Consider the following 18,076-nt stretch of genomic DNA (forward strand, 5'->3'; position numbering starts at 1 on the left):
AATGCTCTGATTTAGAAGCCATTTATATTTTACACTCCATGAGAAATCTGTAAAAAGTGGATAAAGGAGTGCAGCAATTAGATAGTAAATGACTTGTCTACATGCTTGGATGTTGAGAAGGTCCTCATGGACAGTCATTTATGATTGTAGCTACTGAAGGTTACATGCAGTGTGTTTCTATGACTCTGAATTCCAAGCTCATCCATACGTGGAGAAGATCTTGGAATAAACAACTGTGTTTTATTTCCTGAAGAAGCCTTCCTTTGTTCCCCCTGCTCACTCTTGAGATATATGCAGCAAAAGAAGATGATGAAAGGAAGAGGGACTGACTTCTGGCCTCAGTGAAGACCAACTTGGGTAGAACAATGTCATCTTCCATATCTAAGAAGTGGACATTTGAGTTACCTGCAGTTTTCAATATTTTATATTTTTCTTTCATTGAGATCTGGAAGAATACCCCTGTGCAGTTGTCTTCTATCATGAATATACATGCAAACATGGAGAAACAGAACAGAAAGAAAATCAAAGGAGTGAGCAAAAGTAACAGTTCATAGTGGTGCTTTCTTGGCACTGAACAGATGGCACAAATACCTAATCAGGCCCTGTCTGCCTTTGTTTTGAAGAACTGCCTTGCACTCTACCCTGCCCCTTCTCCCCCACAGACCGCATCCCTTGGTGTTCCTCTGTGACCTTTCCCTTTGCACATGAGTGGCAGAGACATTCCCTTTGCACATGAGTGGCAGAGATGAGTGGCAGAGATATTAGTGCCGATCACTGACAGTATTCATCAATGATCATGACTTGACTGCAAAGGCATCCAGAACAAGAACTGGAACAGCAGATATTCTCCTTCTCAGCTTGCTGTATAGCTGCAGATGTTGTCATGGTAAGAAAGTCAGCCGAACAGTTTAGAGGGCAGCAGGCTACCAGTCTTGTTCCTTATAATGAATGCATCATGTTCCATCATTTTCTACAAAGAGGTTTTCACCAAATGTAATCTTTTTTTCACTAAAAACTGAAGATATATATAGCCACTTAACCATATAAGAGGATAGAGTGGCTTATAGTTGGATACTGCTGTTGGCGAGACAACAAAAGATGTCATTGACATTTTTTGATGAATAGATAAAATGTCTATTCAAGCACCTCTTCAGCTCAGGACTCACAGAACTACAGACACATACCAATCAGTGATATGGCTTATCCGATTCTGTACATGTAAGCATAGGAGATTTGGTAACGAAGAATTTTTAGACATTAAAAAAAAAAATCCTTTTAATATATAACGTGCTAATAGCTAGAACTATGGAAATAAATGTACACAGCCCAGAGGATCACTATGTCTGGCTGGATCATGTATTGTACATAAACCGTATAAAGTATAAACTGACCTCTGTTTATTCGTAAAAGGGCTGAAATCGTTCACCCAAATTAATGTACCATGTTGTTGGTGTTGAATTTTAATTTTAGCCCTCCCTCCTGCGTACACCATGTAATGTAATGAGTAGTGCAACCGTGCCTAGTCTTTCTCTACTTTCGGTTGTTCCATCATGTTTCTTTGTTTCCATCTCTCATATTAGAAGTACATAAAAAATAAAGAAAAATAGGAGAAACTATCAACCTGATGAGAGAATACCAGAACAAGAGAGCAGATGAATGATTTAGCGTTCGTCTGATTGCTAGGCTTCCATCGTTACAATTGATATACGATCAGAGGTAGAAAAGGGGGAGATGACTTTCTTCCTGGTTCAATATATAAAAATCAGCAGACAATGAAACCTTCCTACTGGAAACTTCCCACGCCAGGAGAACAAAAAAGGACAAAACCACACTGAAACTCACTTCTATAGGAGTTCCTTAATGAAGATTTGATCCTTAGAAATTAGAAAATAAAGATGTTTTATAACAGGGAGATCAACATTATCACCTACTATTTGCTGTAGATAATCCAGCACATGTTCAAGGGATCCCCTACTTGTTTTGCTACTATTTCTGCAGTGAGGTTAATTTTATTATGTGTCCATAGTCTTGATGAGACCATTCTCCAGGGTCTGTTATGACCTGTGATAAGACAGCAGAGATAATATAAAAGAAGTGAAGAAACACTGGTTGTCTTTAGAAGGGGCAGCATTTGGCGGGACAAGTAAGCTTTCCCAGTAGGCAGCTTTAAGACATTCAAACATCAGATGCTGAGATGTGGGAGCAACACTGTCGTGCGTCATGCAAACTCCTGAGTGCCTATTAAGCAATCCCGTTACTGTTGAAAAATATGGATTGTCCCAGGAGCAGTGTTGAAAATACAACTGCGAATCTAGTCAGGTTTGCTACATAGAGATCCATCTTTCTCTCTCTTTTTATTCCTTGGTCTGACCCTGAGATCCAGTCTGCATCATGCTGATAGCGTAAGGCAACAGGGAAAAAAGTATAGGAGAAAATAAAAATGTTAAAATATTGCATAGATTTGGAATCAAAGACAATCAGGTCCTGACACTTCTTCATGACCTCTTTCTATCCAGGTTTTTTTCAGCTGTTTCATTTCATGATATTAGCTCTTCGAGATTCACTTAACACAGCAAAATATGTTACTATTTTCTGTCTCCATCTATGTGGTTGAATGCTGAACTGGGATTACCACTTTTGGTAAATGACTGATTGTAAGCTCATCGCGAGCCAGCATTTTGCATGGATTTATTGCTCAATGACTTAGACAGAGATCATATTCCTGGACATCTGAGAGAAATGTAATTATATGCAGCAGATCTGATGGCAGGTCTGTCTAATGCCTTTTGAAAGCTGTTTTTATATACTAAGTGGAACTAATTGACTGTCAGGAAAAGGACCCTTCTTTTTCTTTGGATTTGATCCCTGATAAAAGTTTGATCAAGTTTATACCATCGGTACCAAATACATGAACTAATAGGGTAGGACCATAGATTTATGTTCTCTATGTCTGTCAGTATACTCATTTTACATTATAAACTTGCTCAGAGATGTCATTTAATTTATTCAATTCATGTGACTGCCCATCTTGTGCAAGGGATGCTGGGGGATGAATACAGTTGAAAACATTAATGTAACAATAATAGTTAAAAGAAACTACACAACAATGATAAAATCAAAAGAATGTCAGCTGAGGATAACCATCAACAATAATTAACAATAACTCACAGGCCACCTAATCTCCCAACCTGTATGCATGGGAGGACACCCAAGTCTTAAGGGCCTTTTAATTTTGTGTATGTCACCAAACACTCTGCTTTTTGTGACACTGCAGGAGAGATTTAGAAAAGGAACGGATGCTCCTTTCTGATCTGACATTAACATTTACAGCTTATTTTAAACCAATTTGATTTTGGCATCCTGTATGACAACAAACTTCCAATTCTCTGATTATAGAGTTATATAACAAGGATTATATAACTTGGTAGAGTCTAGATGGGCACAGTAATATCTGGATAACCTTGACTGACCTTAAAAAGCCAAGCAAGGTCAGATCTGGTTAACACTTGGATAGAAGATCATTGGAAAAAAGCTGCAGAAAGGTAATATCTAGTTCACAAATGAGGCCTCCTTGTGTGGATAGCAGCTCTTATTTTATATTCTGTGCCTATTTCTAGCAAAGAAATACTGTTAAATCTGAATGTGATTTCTAGCAGATCTGCAAAAGGCAACTAAAAGGCTCTTGCTTTCTAAGATGAATTGCTTATGTAAAAATTAAATAAATAAATAAATAGATTTTAATCCAAGAGAACAGAGTGAAATAAGTTTTGGTCTGAATCAAATACTCAGAGTCAATCTGCTTTGTATTTCTTAATGTATGTTTGCCCCTTTGCAGCACTTTCCAGTGCCTTTCTATAGTTAGTAAACTTTGAGGTTCTGTAGCAAGTAAACTTTGAGATTCTCAAAAAAAATCTGCTGGGCAATTTTGCAAGATAATTCTACATATTAAACTAGATATATGTTTGATAAATAAAATGTGCTATCCAACGTTACTCCACTTTTCTTTCTGGAACTAAGTACTTTGCTTCTTGTAGGTATTGCTGGAACCCCAGTGACATTTAATGAGAATGGAGATGCTCCAGGCCGCTATGATATCTATCAGTACCAGATCAAGAATGCTACGCCCGAGTATAAAGTTATTGGGCACTGGGCAGATCATCTAAACTTAAAAGTAAGTCAGTTTGTTGTGTTTAGATATCTGATCATTTCTGGGTGTTAACTTTCTGTTTTTTCAATTTCAGCATTTTAAGTAAGAATCACAACTGTACTCAAGAAACCCAATAACATAAAAAACATTGATCAAAATGGGCTTATTTTTTATTCAGGCTATCTGTATATACACATCAAAGAGAGATCATATAGAATAAGATTTAAGTTCAGCTCTCTCACTGCTGTATTCAATAATATATTCAATAATATAATCCAATGTACACCATTTCTAACTATCGGAACTACATTTTAAAGAGTTGGCTGCAAAAAATATTGCAATTGGAAGTATCACCAAACAAACATAAAATTTAAAAGTTCAGTCCCAGGGACAAATAAATATAACCTATTTGCTTTTCCCCATTTCTTTTAAATCATTAAAAGTGCTCACCTTTGACTTCAACTATACCAGAGCGATACATTTCATTATTGAAATTAACATTCATCAAGTAAAACTTAGGTAAAGAATTTGGGATTTTTATGCAAACTTTTGTTTCTCTTTTAATGAGCAGATATTCAGAATTGGCTCAGTAACTGTGCACAATAAAATCAAATAATGTAGCAAATGAAGTGGGAGTTACAACCAATCAGGCAGTGTGTGCATACAGCTTTGAAATAACCTTAAGAAGGAGAAAAAAATAAATAGATTACCCAGCAACAATGAGAGGTGGCAAAGTACAGAGCTTGAACTGTTTAGTGTAGTTTAGAAAGGTCATTGTGAGTGGGCCCAGTTAGTAAAAGGCTGCAGAGGTAAATTGCAAAACTCAAGGGTCTGCCTTGGGAGAGGAAGAATTTCTTCAGGCTTTTCAAAAGCAAATCTTTCTGCTTTAAAGGAATCTAGGGCAGGAAAACTTATAAATAAGGAGCAACACACATACTAACTGGGTAAACTATTGATTAAATAGTAGCATTTTGTGCTACTTGGGTAGGACATTTGGCCCAATCTCTTTTTGTGACCCAGGCTTGGGTAGGTTGCTGAGATTCTTGCTTTCTCCCTCCCTCCCTCTGCTGCAGATGGAGCGCCTGCATTGGCCCGGGGGAGGCAATCGTGTGCCCACCTCCATATGCAGCCAGCCATGCAAACCAGGCGAAAGGAAGAAGCTGGTGAAGGGCATCCCATGCTGCTGGCACTGTGAGCGCTGTGACGGATACCAATATCAGCAAGATGAGTTCCATTGCAAGGTGTGCCGTCTCAGTGAGCGCCCCAATGAGAACCACACTGGCTGCATCCCCATCCCCATTGTTAAACTTGAGTGGAGCTCTCCTTGGGCTGTGATGCCAGTTTTCATTGCCATTGTGGGCATCATTGCCACCCTCTTTGTAGTAGTGACATTTGTGCGCTACAACGACACACCTATTGTCAAAGCCTCGGGGAGGGAACTAAGCTACGTGCTGCTGACGGGTATCTTTCTTTGCTATGCCACCACCTTCCTGATGATTGCTGAGCCTGACTTGGGCACCTGCTCATTGCGGCGTGTCTTTCTGGGCCTGGGAATGAGCATCAGTTATGCTGCCTTGCTGACCAAAACCAATCGCATCTATCGCATCTTTGAGCAGGGCAAGAAGTCGGTCAGTGCTCCACGCTTTATCAGCCCTGCTTCCCAGCTGGTCATTACCTTCAGCCTCATATCTCTGCAACTTCTAGGGGTCTGTATCTGGTTCATTGTGGACCCTTCACACTCTGTCATCGACTATGAGGACCAGCGGACTACAGACCCCCGCTTTGCCCGGGGAGTCCTTAAGTGTGACATTTCTGACCTATCCCTCATCTGTTTGCTTGGATACAGCATGCTCCTCATGGTAACCTGCACTGTGTATGCTATAAAGACCCGTGGGGTTCCTGAGACCTTTAATGAAGCCAAACCCATTGGGTTTACCATGTACACTACTTGCATTGTGTGGTTAGCCTTCATTCCTATCTTCTTTGGGACATCACAATCAGCGGAGAAGGTAATGGCCATGAGAGGGCAGAGGTGGGCAGGATGAGTTAATCTTCCATTCTGTTCCAGGGTGATGAAATATATGCCTGGTGTGTTTGAACCTGCAGGCTTTTGCACTGATTTGGTAACTTGATAGAATTCAGGGGCTATTGAATTATACTTTTTTTGCTTAGGGGATTTCCTTATTATTATTATTTTTACTGCTTTGGTTTTTCGTCATATGGACAACTTACCTTGTTTTTTTTTTCTGGGTTATTTTTCTCTTTTTCTTTTCTTCTCTTCTCCATTCACTTGTACTTGTAACATTATTTTGGTTTCTTCTTTTCTTCAATTTCATTTCCCCACTCCATTACTTAGTATTTCTTTGTTTTGGAAGACAGGTATCATTGTCCATGGAATATACACTATATTACAAAAATGTGTGGGGATTGTAACATCCTTGAAAATCCAAGATTTCAAGGAGGAAGAGATAAAAAAGTGAAGCCTTCCTTCCGGTGAATCACATTTCAATGAATTTTCAAATGCTTTGGTATTATTGAAGTATAGTTTTCAGACAGTGGCAACCTCAGCCTTTCAAATGCAGAATAATGCAAGATAAGCAAACAAGTGCACATATGTCATAAATTTGTAATGCAAATTTTTTTAGTATCTTTATAATGAGCATAAAGAGGTATACCCCACTAGAAAATAGCAGTCATCTTTTTATTCTGACAAGATTACATAGTGATGAATAGATTGAAATGATTTTTAAAAAAATTTCTCCAGACTTCTAATGACTATATTATCACTCCATGTGTAATTTTGATTTGTATTTTGATTACTCTCACTTTTGAAGATACAGCTAGAAACACATAGGCATAAAAAAACTGATAGCAGAAAAAGACCTAGTGGTCCCATTGATTCTGACTTTTCAGTTTTTAATTTTTAATTAATAAATTAATTAATTTTGAATTATTATTTTGATTGTTTGATTTTTTTAAATTTTTGTCAGACGATGCCCATATGTTTTTATCTTAAGCATATTTATATTCAATTAGTGATGATTGACCACTACCTCTGCTGGAAGTTGGTTCCAAGCTAACATTACTTTTGAACTTCCTTCCTCTCAGTCTGAGGTTATGACGGTGTTCTTGATTTTCCTTTAATATTGAAAATACTGCCTTCTAGGATCTTATTCACACCCTTAATATAAAGGTTTCAGTCATGTCACCATCTTCCCTTCTGTCCCCTATGCTGTACATATATAGTTCCTCCAGCCTCTCTCCTCAGACCATTTTTGATAACAGGATAGTGGATCACAATGGGAAAACTGAACCTTCCCCCAAAACTATTCTCTCTTTCACTCTCCCTTTCTTTTTACAGCTGATAGTTATAATTATAGCAGTTATAACTTTATATAATGGTTTAAAAAATCACATGAGAAAATTGTGATGGTGAAATTAAGAGCATGGGTTGTACTTTGAAGCATGAGAAAAATGAAGATTAAGAGATTACAGACTCTGATGCTACCTAACTCTGTGTTTCAATTTACTGATGATAAAAAATATGCCTGATCCAAGTCACTTTCATGGGGTGGGGTTGTTATTTTTTGAATAATAAGAACTGCAGGAATCTGATTTGCCTATAGAAGGGTTGTGGGCCTGTTCTCTCCTGTAGCTGCTAGGTATGCAGCTGGCCAAGAGTCAGCACTGAGTTTAATATGACATTAAGAGATTAATATAATAAGAATGTACAGTAGCCTGCAAAATGTCTGTCTCCTGTCCTGGATCCTCAATCTGAGCAAAGTATGACTGAGTGAAGATCAAATGCCTTCAGGTTGCCCTTCTTCAGATGCTGTGATGAGGAAAAGCCAGATGTGGTATTCAGCAGGTTCTGACCAGTTTTGGAGAACTGATAGCGGAAATTTTGAGTAGTTCGGAGAACCAGAAAATACCATTTCTGACTGGAGATTTTATAGTATCCTTCCCCTGCCACACCCACCAAGCCACATCCACAGAACCGATAGTAAAAAAAATTTGAATCCCAACACTGGGAAAGCATAACAGTTCTGGCATGTAACTGTTCAATATGCTGTATGATCAACATGTCTTACTCCTAAAACACCATTTTAGTTGAACATAACCAATTTTGTATCAGTAGAACATGGCCTTTTGACAAGGGTTTACATTTTTTTAAACTAAAGGCTACCAAGGCCTGAAGAAATCTGAAAACTGAAATTAGAATACTCTAATATTTCCTAAACATAAAACAGAACCCTCTCAGTATAGTTGATAATGTGTATGAGATCTGAGAGCAAGACTTTCCTTGTGCTTTATAATTGTTAATAAACTTACTCGCTCAAAAGTCATTAATCTAATTTATAAACAACAGCACTCTGTTTTTTTAAATTTACCTATTAGTGTCACATTAATTTACTACATAGGCTTCTTCTTCTATCCTATTATTATCAGTACTATCAGCCGAAGAAAATCTGCCTGAGTGGATAAAGAAGAACATCCATTCACTCATTCATCCTTCAGTGTATTTCCTCTCTCAGCTGGAATATTGTTGGGATTTTAATTAATACTTGAGCAGTTTAGCAATACAGAGTTGTTATGACTGATTGCATTGCCGTGAGTGAGGTGGTATATCTTGCAGCAGCCAGACTCTCAAAGAAAATAATGCTATTATTTTGATGCTAAGCTCTCTTGGGCCTTGTCTTCCTTGCCAGATCAGGTGATGTTAGAGTGTGGCCCATTAGCTAATCAAATAGTAAACACTGCCTGGCAGGCAATGGGGGTTTGTGAAGCTTGATTCCCAGTTGGTGTAGAGTAGTGAAATGCCAGAAATACAATGCCTATTTGGATGAGACTGTTCTTCTATGCTCTGTTAGCTTCACAGGAAAAGGCATTATTTGGGGTCCTGAGCATTCCTGACCTCCATATCTCTCAACATCTGTACAAATGCAAATTTATTAAGGAGGACGTGGAAATAGTCCATCAATTATGCATGCTATGCACACTTTATAGGGAGAGAATTTCTCTTTCTCTGACATGACTGCAAATTATATTGCATTGGTACCTGATGCTGCATGTTGCTTTAATAAAGCTTTCTTGATTTGTTTAGTATCATAAAATAAAAGGTATTATATTATGATAAATGAGATAAGGTGTTTTATAACTATCAACCTGACATTTTCCCAGTTCTTTTTATAATTGGGTGAGTCTTCCTGTTTTGATTTTTTTAAAAAAAAGTATAGATTTTTTTTTCATGATAGTAACCATAAGTTTTTCCAGAGAAAAGGGCCTTTGCTGCTATTTATTTTTGCTCCTGTGGATCTGATGTTGTTTAAGGAATAATATTATACACTAAATTAGTCTACAGAAAGAATTTTCAAACTTTTTCAGGCCATGAAACCTGTAAGAAAATTGACTGCATTTGAAAGATTCCACCCCACTCCCCCACTTAGACTCTCCGAGAATTCCATCAAATTCTTATTGAACTGTAGGATTCTGCAGAACACAATTTGAAAAACCTTAATACAGAGACCCTTAATCAGATAGAAGCTTTTGTCTCTGCTAATACTATTTTATTATTTATTTATTTATTAATTAAATGTGTTTGCTGCTGATCTTGCCACATGATGACTCTGGATTACAACTTTAAATCTAAAAGTTCTTTTTTCTGTTTGGAAGGATTATTGGAGAGTTTACTTATCAGTATGCCCATGATTAGGATGTGGAAAACAAAGTATGCTCTGTAATTTATTAGTTTCTGAAAGAAAACTTTTATATTTATTTTTATTTAAAAATTTCCTTGTCAAGCTCAAGCAAGAATTGAGTGACAATCAACTCTGTAGTTTGGTTTTTATTTTTTGCCCAGACTTATGTTCATTTCACCTCATTTCTGCCTCAGTTTGCAATTTCTTTTCTTAATAAAAAAAGCCTGCATAAAAATGCATATGTTATTTGTGTGCATTTCTCAAACTATGCACCTTTTTGAACATTTGCAAACACGGCCCCATTAATAATGCATTTTGGTACTTGTCTTTTTATGGATACATCTAGTACCTGTTCCTGCAGTATCTACATTTTTTTGCATTAAAATGCAAACTGAGTTAATGTCTTTCTGATCCATAAGTGAGAATCCACATATTGATAGGGACACTTTGATAGACACCTAAAACCTATGTCAGCTGCCATCATCTTTGTTGCTGTAGGGTCAGGCATATGCATATGGCAGAAAAAAGATACTGTAAAATCTCCAGTCAGAGGTGGTATTTGCTGGTTCTCCAAACTACCCAAAATTTCCACTACTGGTTCTCCAGAACTGTCAGAACCTGCTGAATACTATCTCTGGTGTGTGTGGGTATATAGAAGAAGAAAAAATATTTTTGATGTCTACAGCAGGCCTGTTAAACTGGCGGCCCACAGACTGGATGCATCACGGCCAGGCCATGCCCACCCCAGCTCCACAAAGGCAAAAAAACATCATGATACATCACATGATGTGATCGAGTTTTACACCTGTGGTCTACAGAATCCTTGAGTTAGCTTCAGATTTAGTCAATTGGCTATGGAGAAAAAAAAATCTTATAAATAGTTGGCATATGGTAATAAACATGTAGACAAATCTGAACCATACTCTAGAAAATATGAAGCAGGCATTTTGCACTCTTTTCCAATCATCATTCTAGTCTCTTGGTTTGCATTTGACTTACTTATTTATTATTTGACCTATTATCTTCATTACTATTACCAATCATTTAAAAACAAATGAGTCCAACCCAAATCTCTGAAGACTGAATGAATAATATATTGCAGGGTTTTTTAAAAAATCTTTAAAAGGCTGCAGAAGTTATTAATATAAAAAAACCCAAAAAGTCCTAGAACTGATCAAAAGGCAAAGCTCCTATGACTGAAAATTGGCTATGTTTGAATAATGAACTTCCTCCTCCTTCTCTTCCTCCTCCACCTTCTCTTCCTCTTCTTATAGAATCCCAATAAATGTTTGTAGACACCATTTGAAACCCCTCAATGTATTAAAGAGAGTGTATTCTTATGGATAGAGGCAGGGGTGGGATTCAGTTTTTTTAACAAGCTTGCATCCTGACTCTTGGAAGTATACCCCAAAAGGACAGTGTCAGATAGTACTAAAGCAGTGAGGAAGACCCCCTCCGCAGAAAGAAAAAGAAACCGTGAGGCAGGAAAAAATTCAAACACAATACAAATAATTAAATCACAACAGTAGCTGTTGCTTGTTGAAGCTGAATGGGGAAAATTATCCCATCAATAAATACAGAATTAAACTTCACCAAGCACAGAATTAACCTTCACCAAAAAGCAGTTTTAGATCAAAACTCAGAAAAGGTATGTAAACTCACATTTGAATGTTAATTTTTCTAGCTAGCTAAGCAGCCTTGCTGAATGTTACTCGTCTTGGTTCCCTGTCACTAAAAGCTTTGCTTCATTATTCAATTATTTCTTTAAAGTGCTGATTGTCCAGGGAAGTATTTCCTCCCAACAGCAGCGTAAAAATCTTAAAACAACCCTTCCCCTTTAAGAAAGCCAAGCCCCAAAGCTCTGGAGGCAGTAAGTCTAGACACACTGGCAAGAATAAGGGTGGAAAAAAACAAAAGATTGCTTCTAACTACCGGTTCGCCGAACTGCTTAGAAAGTTAACAAGGGGTTCTATAGAACTAGATAGAACCGGTAGAATCCCACCCCTGGATAGAGGTCTTGAGCTTTGAGCTTCTGTGGCACATGGATTTTTAATATAGGTTTGAAGCTGAAGAATGATGAAGGAAATAAATGCAGCATCACCACAAAATATTTTATAATAACTTTGTATTATAGTAGCGTCACATAATTAGCTGCCCATTGCTTTCTGGCCAGACTCTGAATCTTCCCTCAAATTAACTTCAAGTAAATTTGGAGCTGTGCCCAAAATTAAATGTGTAAATCAAATTACAATGTTTCTTTTGGAGACAATACTGCAACACCAAATTGGAGCATTATTACATTTGGGAATCAGTTCCAATCCACTATACAGTAGGCTTCAGCAACTAAGCCATATAAAAGTATGGGAGTAAATCTAGTGTCAAGTTAAGAATTAAAAGAAACATGGCAGGCTTTCTGTTCTGATGAAATGGCAGTGAAGAAACTAACAAAAAAGCAGAGGCTGTTTTTAAGGAAATTACTTCCCGAAACAAAAGCTCTCTTAAAGCCAGTTTAATATGCTTGGTATAGTGTGGGTAATAAAGATGGAAATTATAATGACTGTAGATTATGTGCAAGGTTGCTCACCTTCTTGCTGCAACTTGTGATGGAATAATTTAGGGTTGCTGAAAGCTAGTTGTCAAGCTGCAATTGAAAAAGAGGCTTTGGCTCATTTGGAGGACTTGTAATATACAGTTTCCTTTTTCTATTCCATTGCTAACAAGCTGATCAGAAGCCTTTGTAGTAATTCATCTAGCTCTCTTGAGACCTCACACCTAACGCCTAATAATAAAAAGAGTTCCTGTTTTTTATTTAAGACAAATTCCCAGGAGCTGGAATGTGTAGTCATCAAGGTCTTTTCTTTCCCTGGGCAAGTCTAGCCCAACATATTCTGCGGCTTAAATGCACAAAATGGCACACCCTACATGGAAAGGCCAATTATACAAATAATTGAATCTTAATTCCAATTTATCCCTCCTTTAATTTCAAAAGTAAAAAGACAGGTACTCCTCAACATATGATCACAAGTGAGCCCAACATTTCTGTTGCTTAGTGGGACATTTGCTAAATGAGTTCTGCCCCTTTTTACAACCATTGTTACGACAACTTCAGTTTTAAGTGAATCAGTGCAGTTGTTAAGTTAGTAACATGGTTGTTAAGTGAATCAGGCTTCCCCATCGACTTTGCTTGTCCGAAGGTTGCAAATAGTGATCGCATGACCCCAGGACACTGCAGCCATCATAAATATGAGTCAGTTTCCAAGCATCTGAATTTTGTTCACAGGATCATGGGGATACTGCAACAGTCATAAGTGTGAAAAATGGTCATGTCACTTTTTCAGAGTTGTTGTAAGTTTGAATGGTTACTAAATGAACTATTGTAAGGAGAGAACTACCTGCAGCAGATATATTAGAAATTAGCCTAGGTTTAGATTTATACATGTTTAGTTCAGTCTGCCTAAAGAAAATATGCTATTCAGCTGTTTGACCCATATAAATGATTGTTTTGGCTGGGTAGTTTGGGTTTCACCTGAGATGTAGGGCAGATGATTGCCCTATTTTGTTCCCCAAGCTTTTGTTTTCCAATCATTGCAGTTGGATAATCAATAGTGTGACCTGATGTACTAGGCTCTATTTAGAAAAATCCAATTTCAGGTGAACCTGGAGCTAGATTACTTTGGGTCAGTTGTTCATTCTCAGCACAGTTTATCTTCTGAACTTCTTGTAAAGCTAAAATGAATGGAAAGGTAAGATGCTCATATTAAAATAAATGTCCATAACTTTTTTTAATACTTTAAAATGCAACTTTTAAAAAGTGGGTAAAATACCAAATTTCACCAAAAATAAATTTGCCTGCTCTTGTGCTTTTTCAAGACAATCTGAATAGCTATGAGATATTATTTAAAGATGCTCTAATTGCTTTTGTTGCAAAATATTAGCAGTGTAGCCAAAGGGTAATTTTGAATACAAACCTGTTTTTGAGGCACTAAACTGTTATTTGATTGCAAAATGACACCCTGGGCATATTTAGATTTTACTGCTTAATCTGATATTGTTCTGGGTTTGGTCTAAATTGGCTGAAGAACAATGTTCCTGGATTTTGGCTACAATTTACAAGGTTCTCAGCTTGGACTACAAATATCATGTCTCCTGCGGACAATTACATGGTTGCTGCTACCCTCCCACCTGTCTCTTCATGAAAGCAATAGCCAATGAGCAGGTCTTTCTGGACATATATATATTCTATGTATTGTTTAATATATATATATATATATATATATATATATATATATATGTATATATATTATATATATATACACATACATACATACAAGTGTGTGTGTGTTATATATATATATATATATATATATATATATATATATATATATATATATATATATATATATATCATCATCATGTGTGTGTGTGTGTCAACGTGTGTGTGTGTGTGTGTGTGTGTATGTGTGTGTGTGTTTATATATGCATGTGTGTATATACGCTCTCTCTCTGTGTAAGTGTGTGTGTGTGTATAGACAGAGACAGAGACAGAGACAGAGACACAGACAGACAGACGGACGGACGGATGGACGGACAGACAGAGACAGAAACAGAGAGACAGAATCAGAGAGCAGCCTAGAGTCACCTTGTGGTGAAATAAGTGGCACAAATATTTAATAAATAAATATTAATACAAAGTAAGCTTAAATTTATATACACACACTTAAAGTTGGGTGGCATACAGGTAATCCTCAACTTACGACCACAATTGAGCCCAAAATTTCTGCTGCTAAATAAGACATTTGGTAAGTGAATTTTGACCCATTTTACAACCTTTAACAACAGCCACTGTTGTTAAGTGAATCAGGACAGTTAAGTTAATAACACAATAGTTAAGTGAATCTCACTTCCCCTTTGACTCTGCTCCTCACAAGGTTGCAAAAGGTGATTGCCTGATCTTGGGAGATTGCAATCATCACAAATCTACATTGCAACCATCATCAACATGAATCAGGTGCCAAGTGTCTTAATTCTGATCACATAACCTGTTCTTGAGGCACTAAATCATAGAAAAGCTGTAATGGTCGTAAGTGTGAAAAGTGACCATTAGTCACTTTTTGCAGTGCTTCTGTAACTTTGAACCCTCGCTAAATGAACTGTTGTAAATTGATATTTACCTGCATACACTTAATAAATTCTGGCTCCTTACATTGTTAACCAGATGTTTAGACTGGATTTGGCAGTTTTGTCCACCTATTGAGTGTTTCCCAAGGACCTAAGATAAGCAGATATTGTTGGCTGTGATGTTACAGGTACCACAGCAAGATGGAAGTAAAGCTGCGTTTTGTAATTGACTAAGGGTGATTTTGTCAATGCTGATGGTGCTCAGGTTTCGGGTTGCATGCAAGGAACCCAATACTATTTGTAGTATCTTTGGTTTCTTTTGTTGCGGTCATTCCACTTCTATTTGCAGGTCTTTGTTTATTATGATTATAGTGCCAAATGCAGGCATAGCAACCCAAACTAAAAAATGGAAATAAAATAATAAAATAAAATCTTTCCTTCTACCCATTTTGTATCATCATCATCGAAACGTGTGTTTTCTAAAAGCTCTTAGATCAGCTTAGTGCTTCAGTATTGCCCCAGTGGATGGCACATTCTTTCCTCTGCAAAGCATCTAACAAACTGCTGAGATGAGCTTGTAAGAAAATAAAGTGCCAGAATGGTCAAGTACACTTGAGGTGACATAAAATGAAAAAAAAAAAAAACTTACTTTCAAATAGTGTCAGGAAAATGCTGCTGAAGGTTGAAAATTTGTGATGAAAGGGAGGAGAATAATGGTGGAGATTGCTTGCTTCTGCCTTCAAAAGAAGGATTGCTGTCCTATTGTAGCATTCAGACAACTAGGCAGTGTGGTATAAGCCCACTAATTAAGGTAAAAGCAGACTTCTTTCTAAAAGAATTGCAAGTAAAAAAAAAAAAACTCTACTAAATGCTGACTGGAGCCCTACTAAATTCCAATTAAATCTAACATTCTCAGCCATGAGCCTAATCCTAGTAGGCTATTGTGGTAAGATGTTGGAAAAGTTCAGGTTCAGAGGTGGTATTCAGGAGGTTCTGATCAGTTCTGCAGAACTGGTAGCGGAAATTTTGAGTAGTTCAGAGAACCAGCAAATACTACCTCTGACTAGCCCCACCCTCATCTATTCTCTGCCTCCCGAGTCCCAGCTGATCAGCTGGGTCTTCTTATGTTGCCCTGCACAGGACAACGGAGCTGGAAATCAGGTTAGTGGGGTGGGGAGGGAATGGGATTTTGCAGTAATCTTCCCCCAGGAGTGGGGTGGGGATGGAGATTTTACAGTATCCTTCCCCTGCCACACCCACCAAGCCATACCCACCAAGCCACACCATGTTCACCAAGCCACGTCCTCAGAACTGGTAGTAAATTTTTTTTGAATCCCATCACAGATTCAAATCCATCACAGATTCAGGGTGACTTTGGCCTGATACTCCTTCTCAACCCAACCTACCTGATAGGATTGTAGTGGTAACTTAGTGAAGAAACATCCCCATGTAAACTTCCTTGTGCTCCTGGAGTAAAGGCAAGGGATAGATATAGCAAAGATTAGGGAGGGATGCTCTGGATCCTGCATGAAAATAAGCATAGCAGCTCTTTGCTATTTATTAAAACAGACAGACTTTCTGCAGAAGCATAGAAAAACAAGATGATGTTTTAAGTGCCTTACTCATGACTCTTTCCAAATAATTTTCAATTTGTAAATTTCATATCCTCTCCTCTGTGCCCCTCTTTCCATATGAGTGATTCCTCATTTGCATAGAGAACCAAATTATTACAAAATAGAAAAACGATTTTCAGCAGAAAAACGATTTTCTGTCACTGGAATGGTCAAATTTGTATACATTTTCATTACAGGTAGATGTACTGGTAATAGGAAAAAATAATCTAGATTCTATGTAAATTAAAATACATCCCTACTATTGTGCTAATGCATGGATATTAAAAAGATAAGGTATCAACTGAATCAATCATGTGAAGGAAATCTAACAGCAGGAACCAGCTATACAACAAGAATAATTATTAACAAAGGGGCAGAAGCTTTGTTAAAGAAAGACATGTCAGAAATATCTTGAAGTAAAGAAGAGAATGAGGGACATCAAACTTTTTCTTAAGAAGGAACTGATTATAAGATACCTGTATTTAGAATACATGGAAATGCAACATCTTGGAAAGTACTAATGATGATTTTAATTAAATGCTGGAGAATCAGATTCCTTTTATTTATGTGAATAGTTACTTGTTCAAAGAGGAACAAAATTTTGATTAGCGATCACCTGATCATGTGTGACTTACTCTTTTCTCTCTGCCTGAATTTTATTAGAATTTCAGTCATTTTAGGTAGCTGCATCTTGAGGCTTGCCTGTTTCTTTATGATCAGATATGAATTTAAAATAAAGCACTCTCTTGGGTCAGCATTAATTGCAGTAGCAAAATTGCTTCCAAAAATGTGGTTATTAGGCAAATACCTACATTCATTCCAAACCATGTTTACTACAGTATATGCTATAGTACTGAGTATAATTTTTTACAATGTATTTTGAGAACCAAAATCATAGTCTGGCATAAATGTGACATTGGATGGACAAGTTTGGAAAAGAGAAAAAATGGTTAGAAACACCTAGGACTTGTTTATGTTGACTGCGAACATGGCCATAATTATTTGATGGAAGTAAAATATGCTGAAGTAAACTTCACTTTCTAACATTTATGTTTGGAAACAATGTCTCTAATATTTTTCACTAACTTCATTTCACACAATTCATTAAAATAGGCAGCACTTTAAGAAAGTTTTAGAAAAAAATATAGGAAAAATTGGGAAGCAGAAAAATTTCTTATGAATTCATCATGTCTCTTCTATGAAAAGCTGAGAAGCAGAACTTTTTATTTGCTAAATTCAAGGTAGTCACTGAATAATGACAGCAAAAGTGGAATTATAAAACAGCTGAAAACAATTAGAATTACTTGACCTCACAATATATAGTACAGGAAAAAAACCAGCATTACTTAGAACCAGATGTATATTACACTAATATATGGAGGATTCCTAGGCTTTGGAATAAAGCCAGAATCAACCCTAAATTGCCAGAATTTGATGAGTATTCTTCAGAAAAACTGTACAAAAAAACCCAACTATATAGGAGTTCTGGTGACACACTG

General features: G+C 37.0%; 1 protein-coding gene across 1 annotated transcript in view; it reads left to right on the top strand.

The window, feature by feature from the left end:
• Positions 1 to 18,076, top strand: part of GRM4 (glutamate metabotropic receptor 4) — a 346,515-nt gene that overhangs the window by 298,530 nt on the left and 29,909 nt on the right. Inside the window, exons 8-9 of the mRNA XM_087929596.1 lie at positions 4,035 to 4,171; positions 5,221 to 6,156. Coding sequence (XP_087785722.1) covers positions 4,035 to 4,171; positions 5,221 to 6,156 — 1,073 coding nt within the window. The remainder of the gene's footprint in view (positions 1 to 4,034; positions 4,172 to 5,220; positions 6,157 to 18,076) is intronic.

This window comes from Pseudonaja textilis, chromosome 3 (assembly GCF_049901715.1).
Source record: "Pseudonaja textilis isolate UNSWEBS1 chromosome 3, rPseTex1.2, whole genome shotgun sequence".
NCBI lineage: Eukaryota > Metazoa > Chordata > Lepidosauria > Squamata > Elapidae > Pseudonaja > Pseudonaja textilis.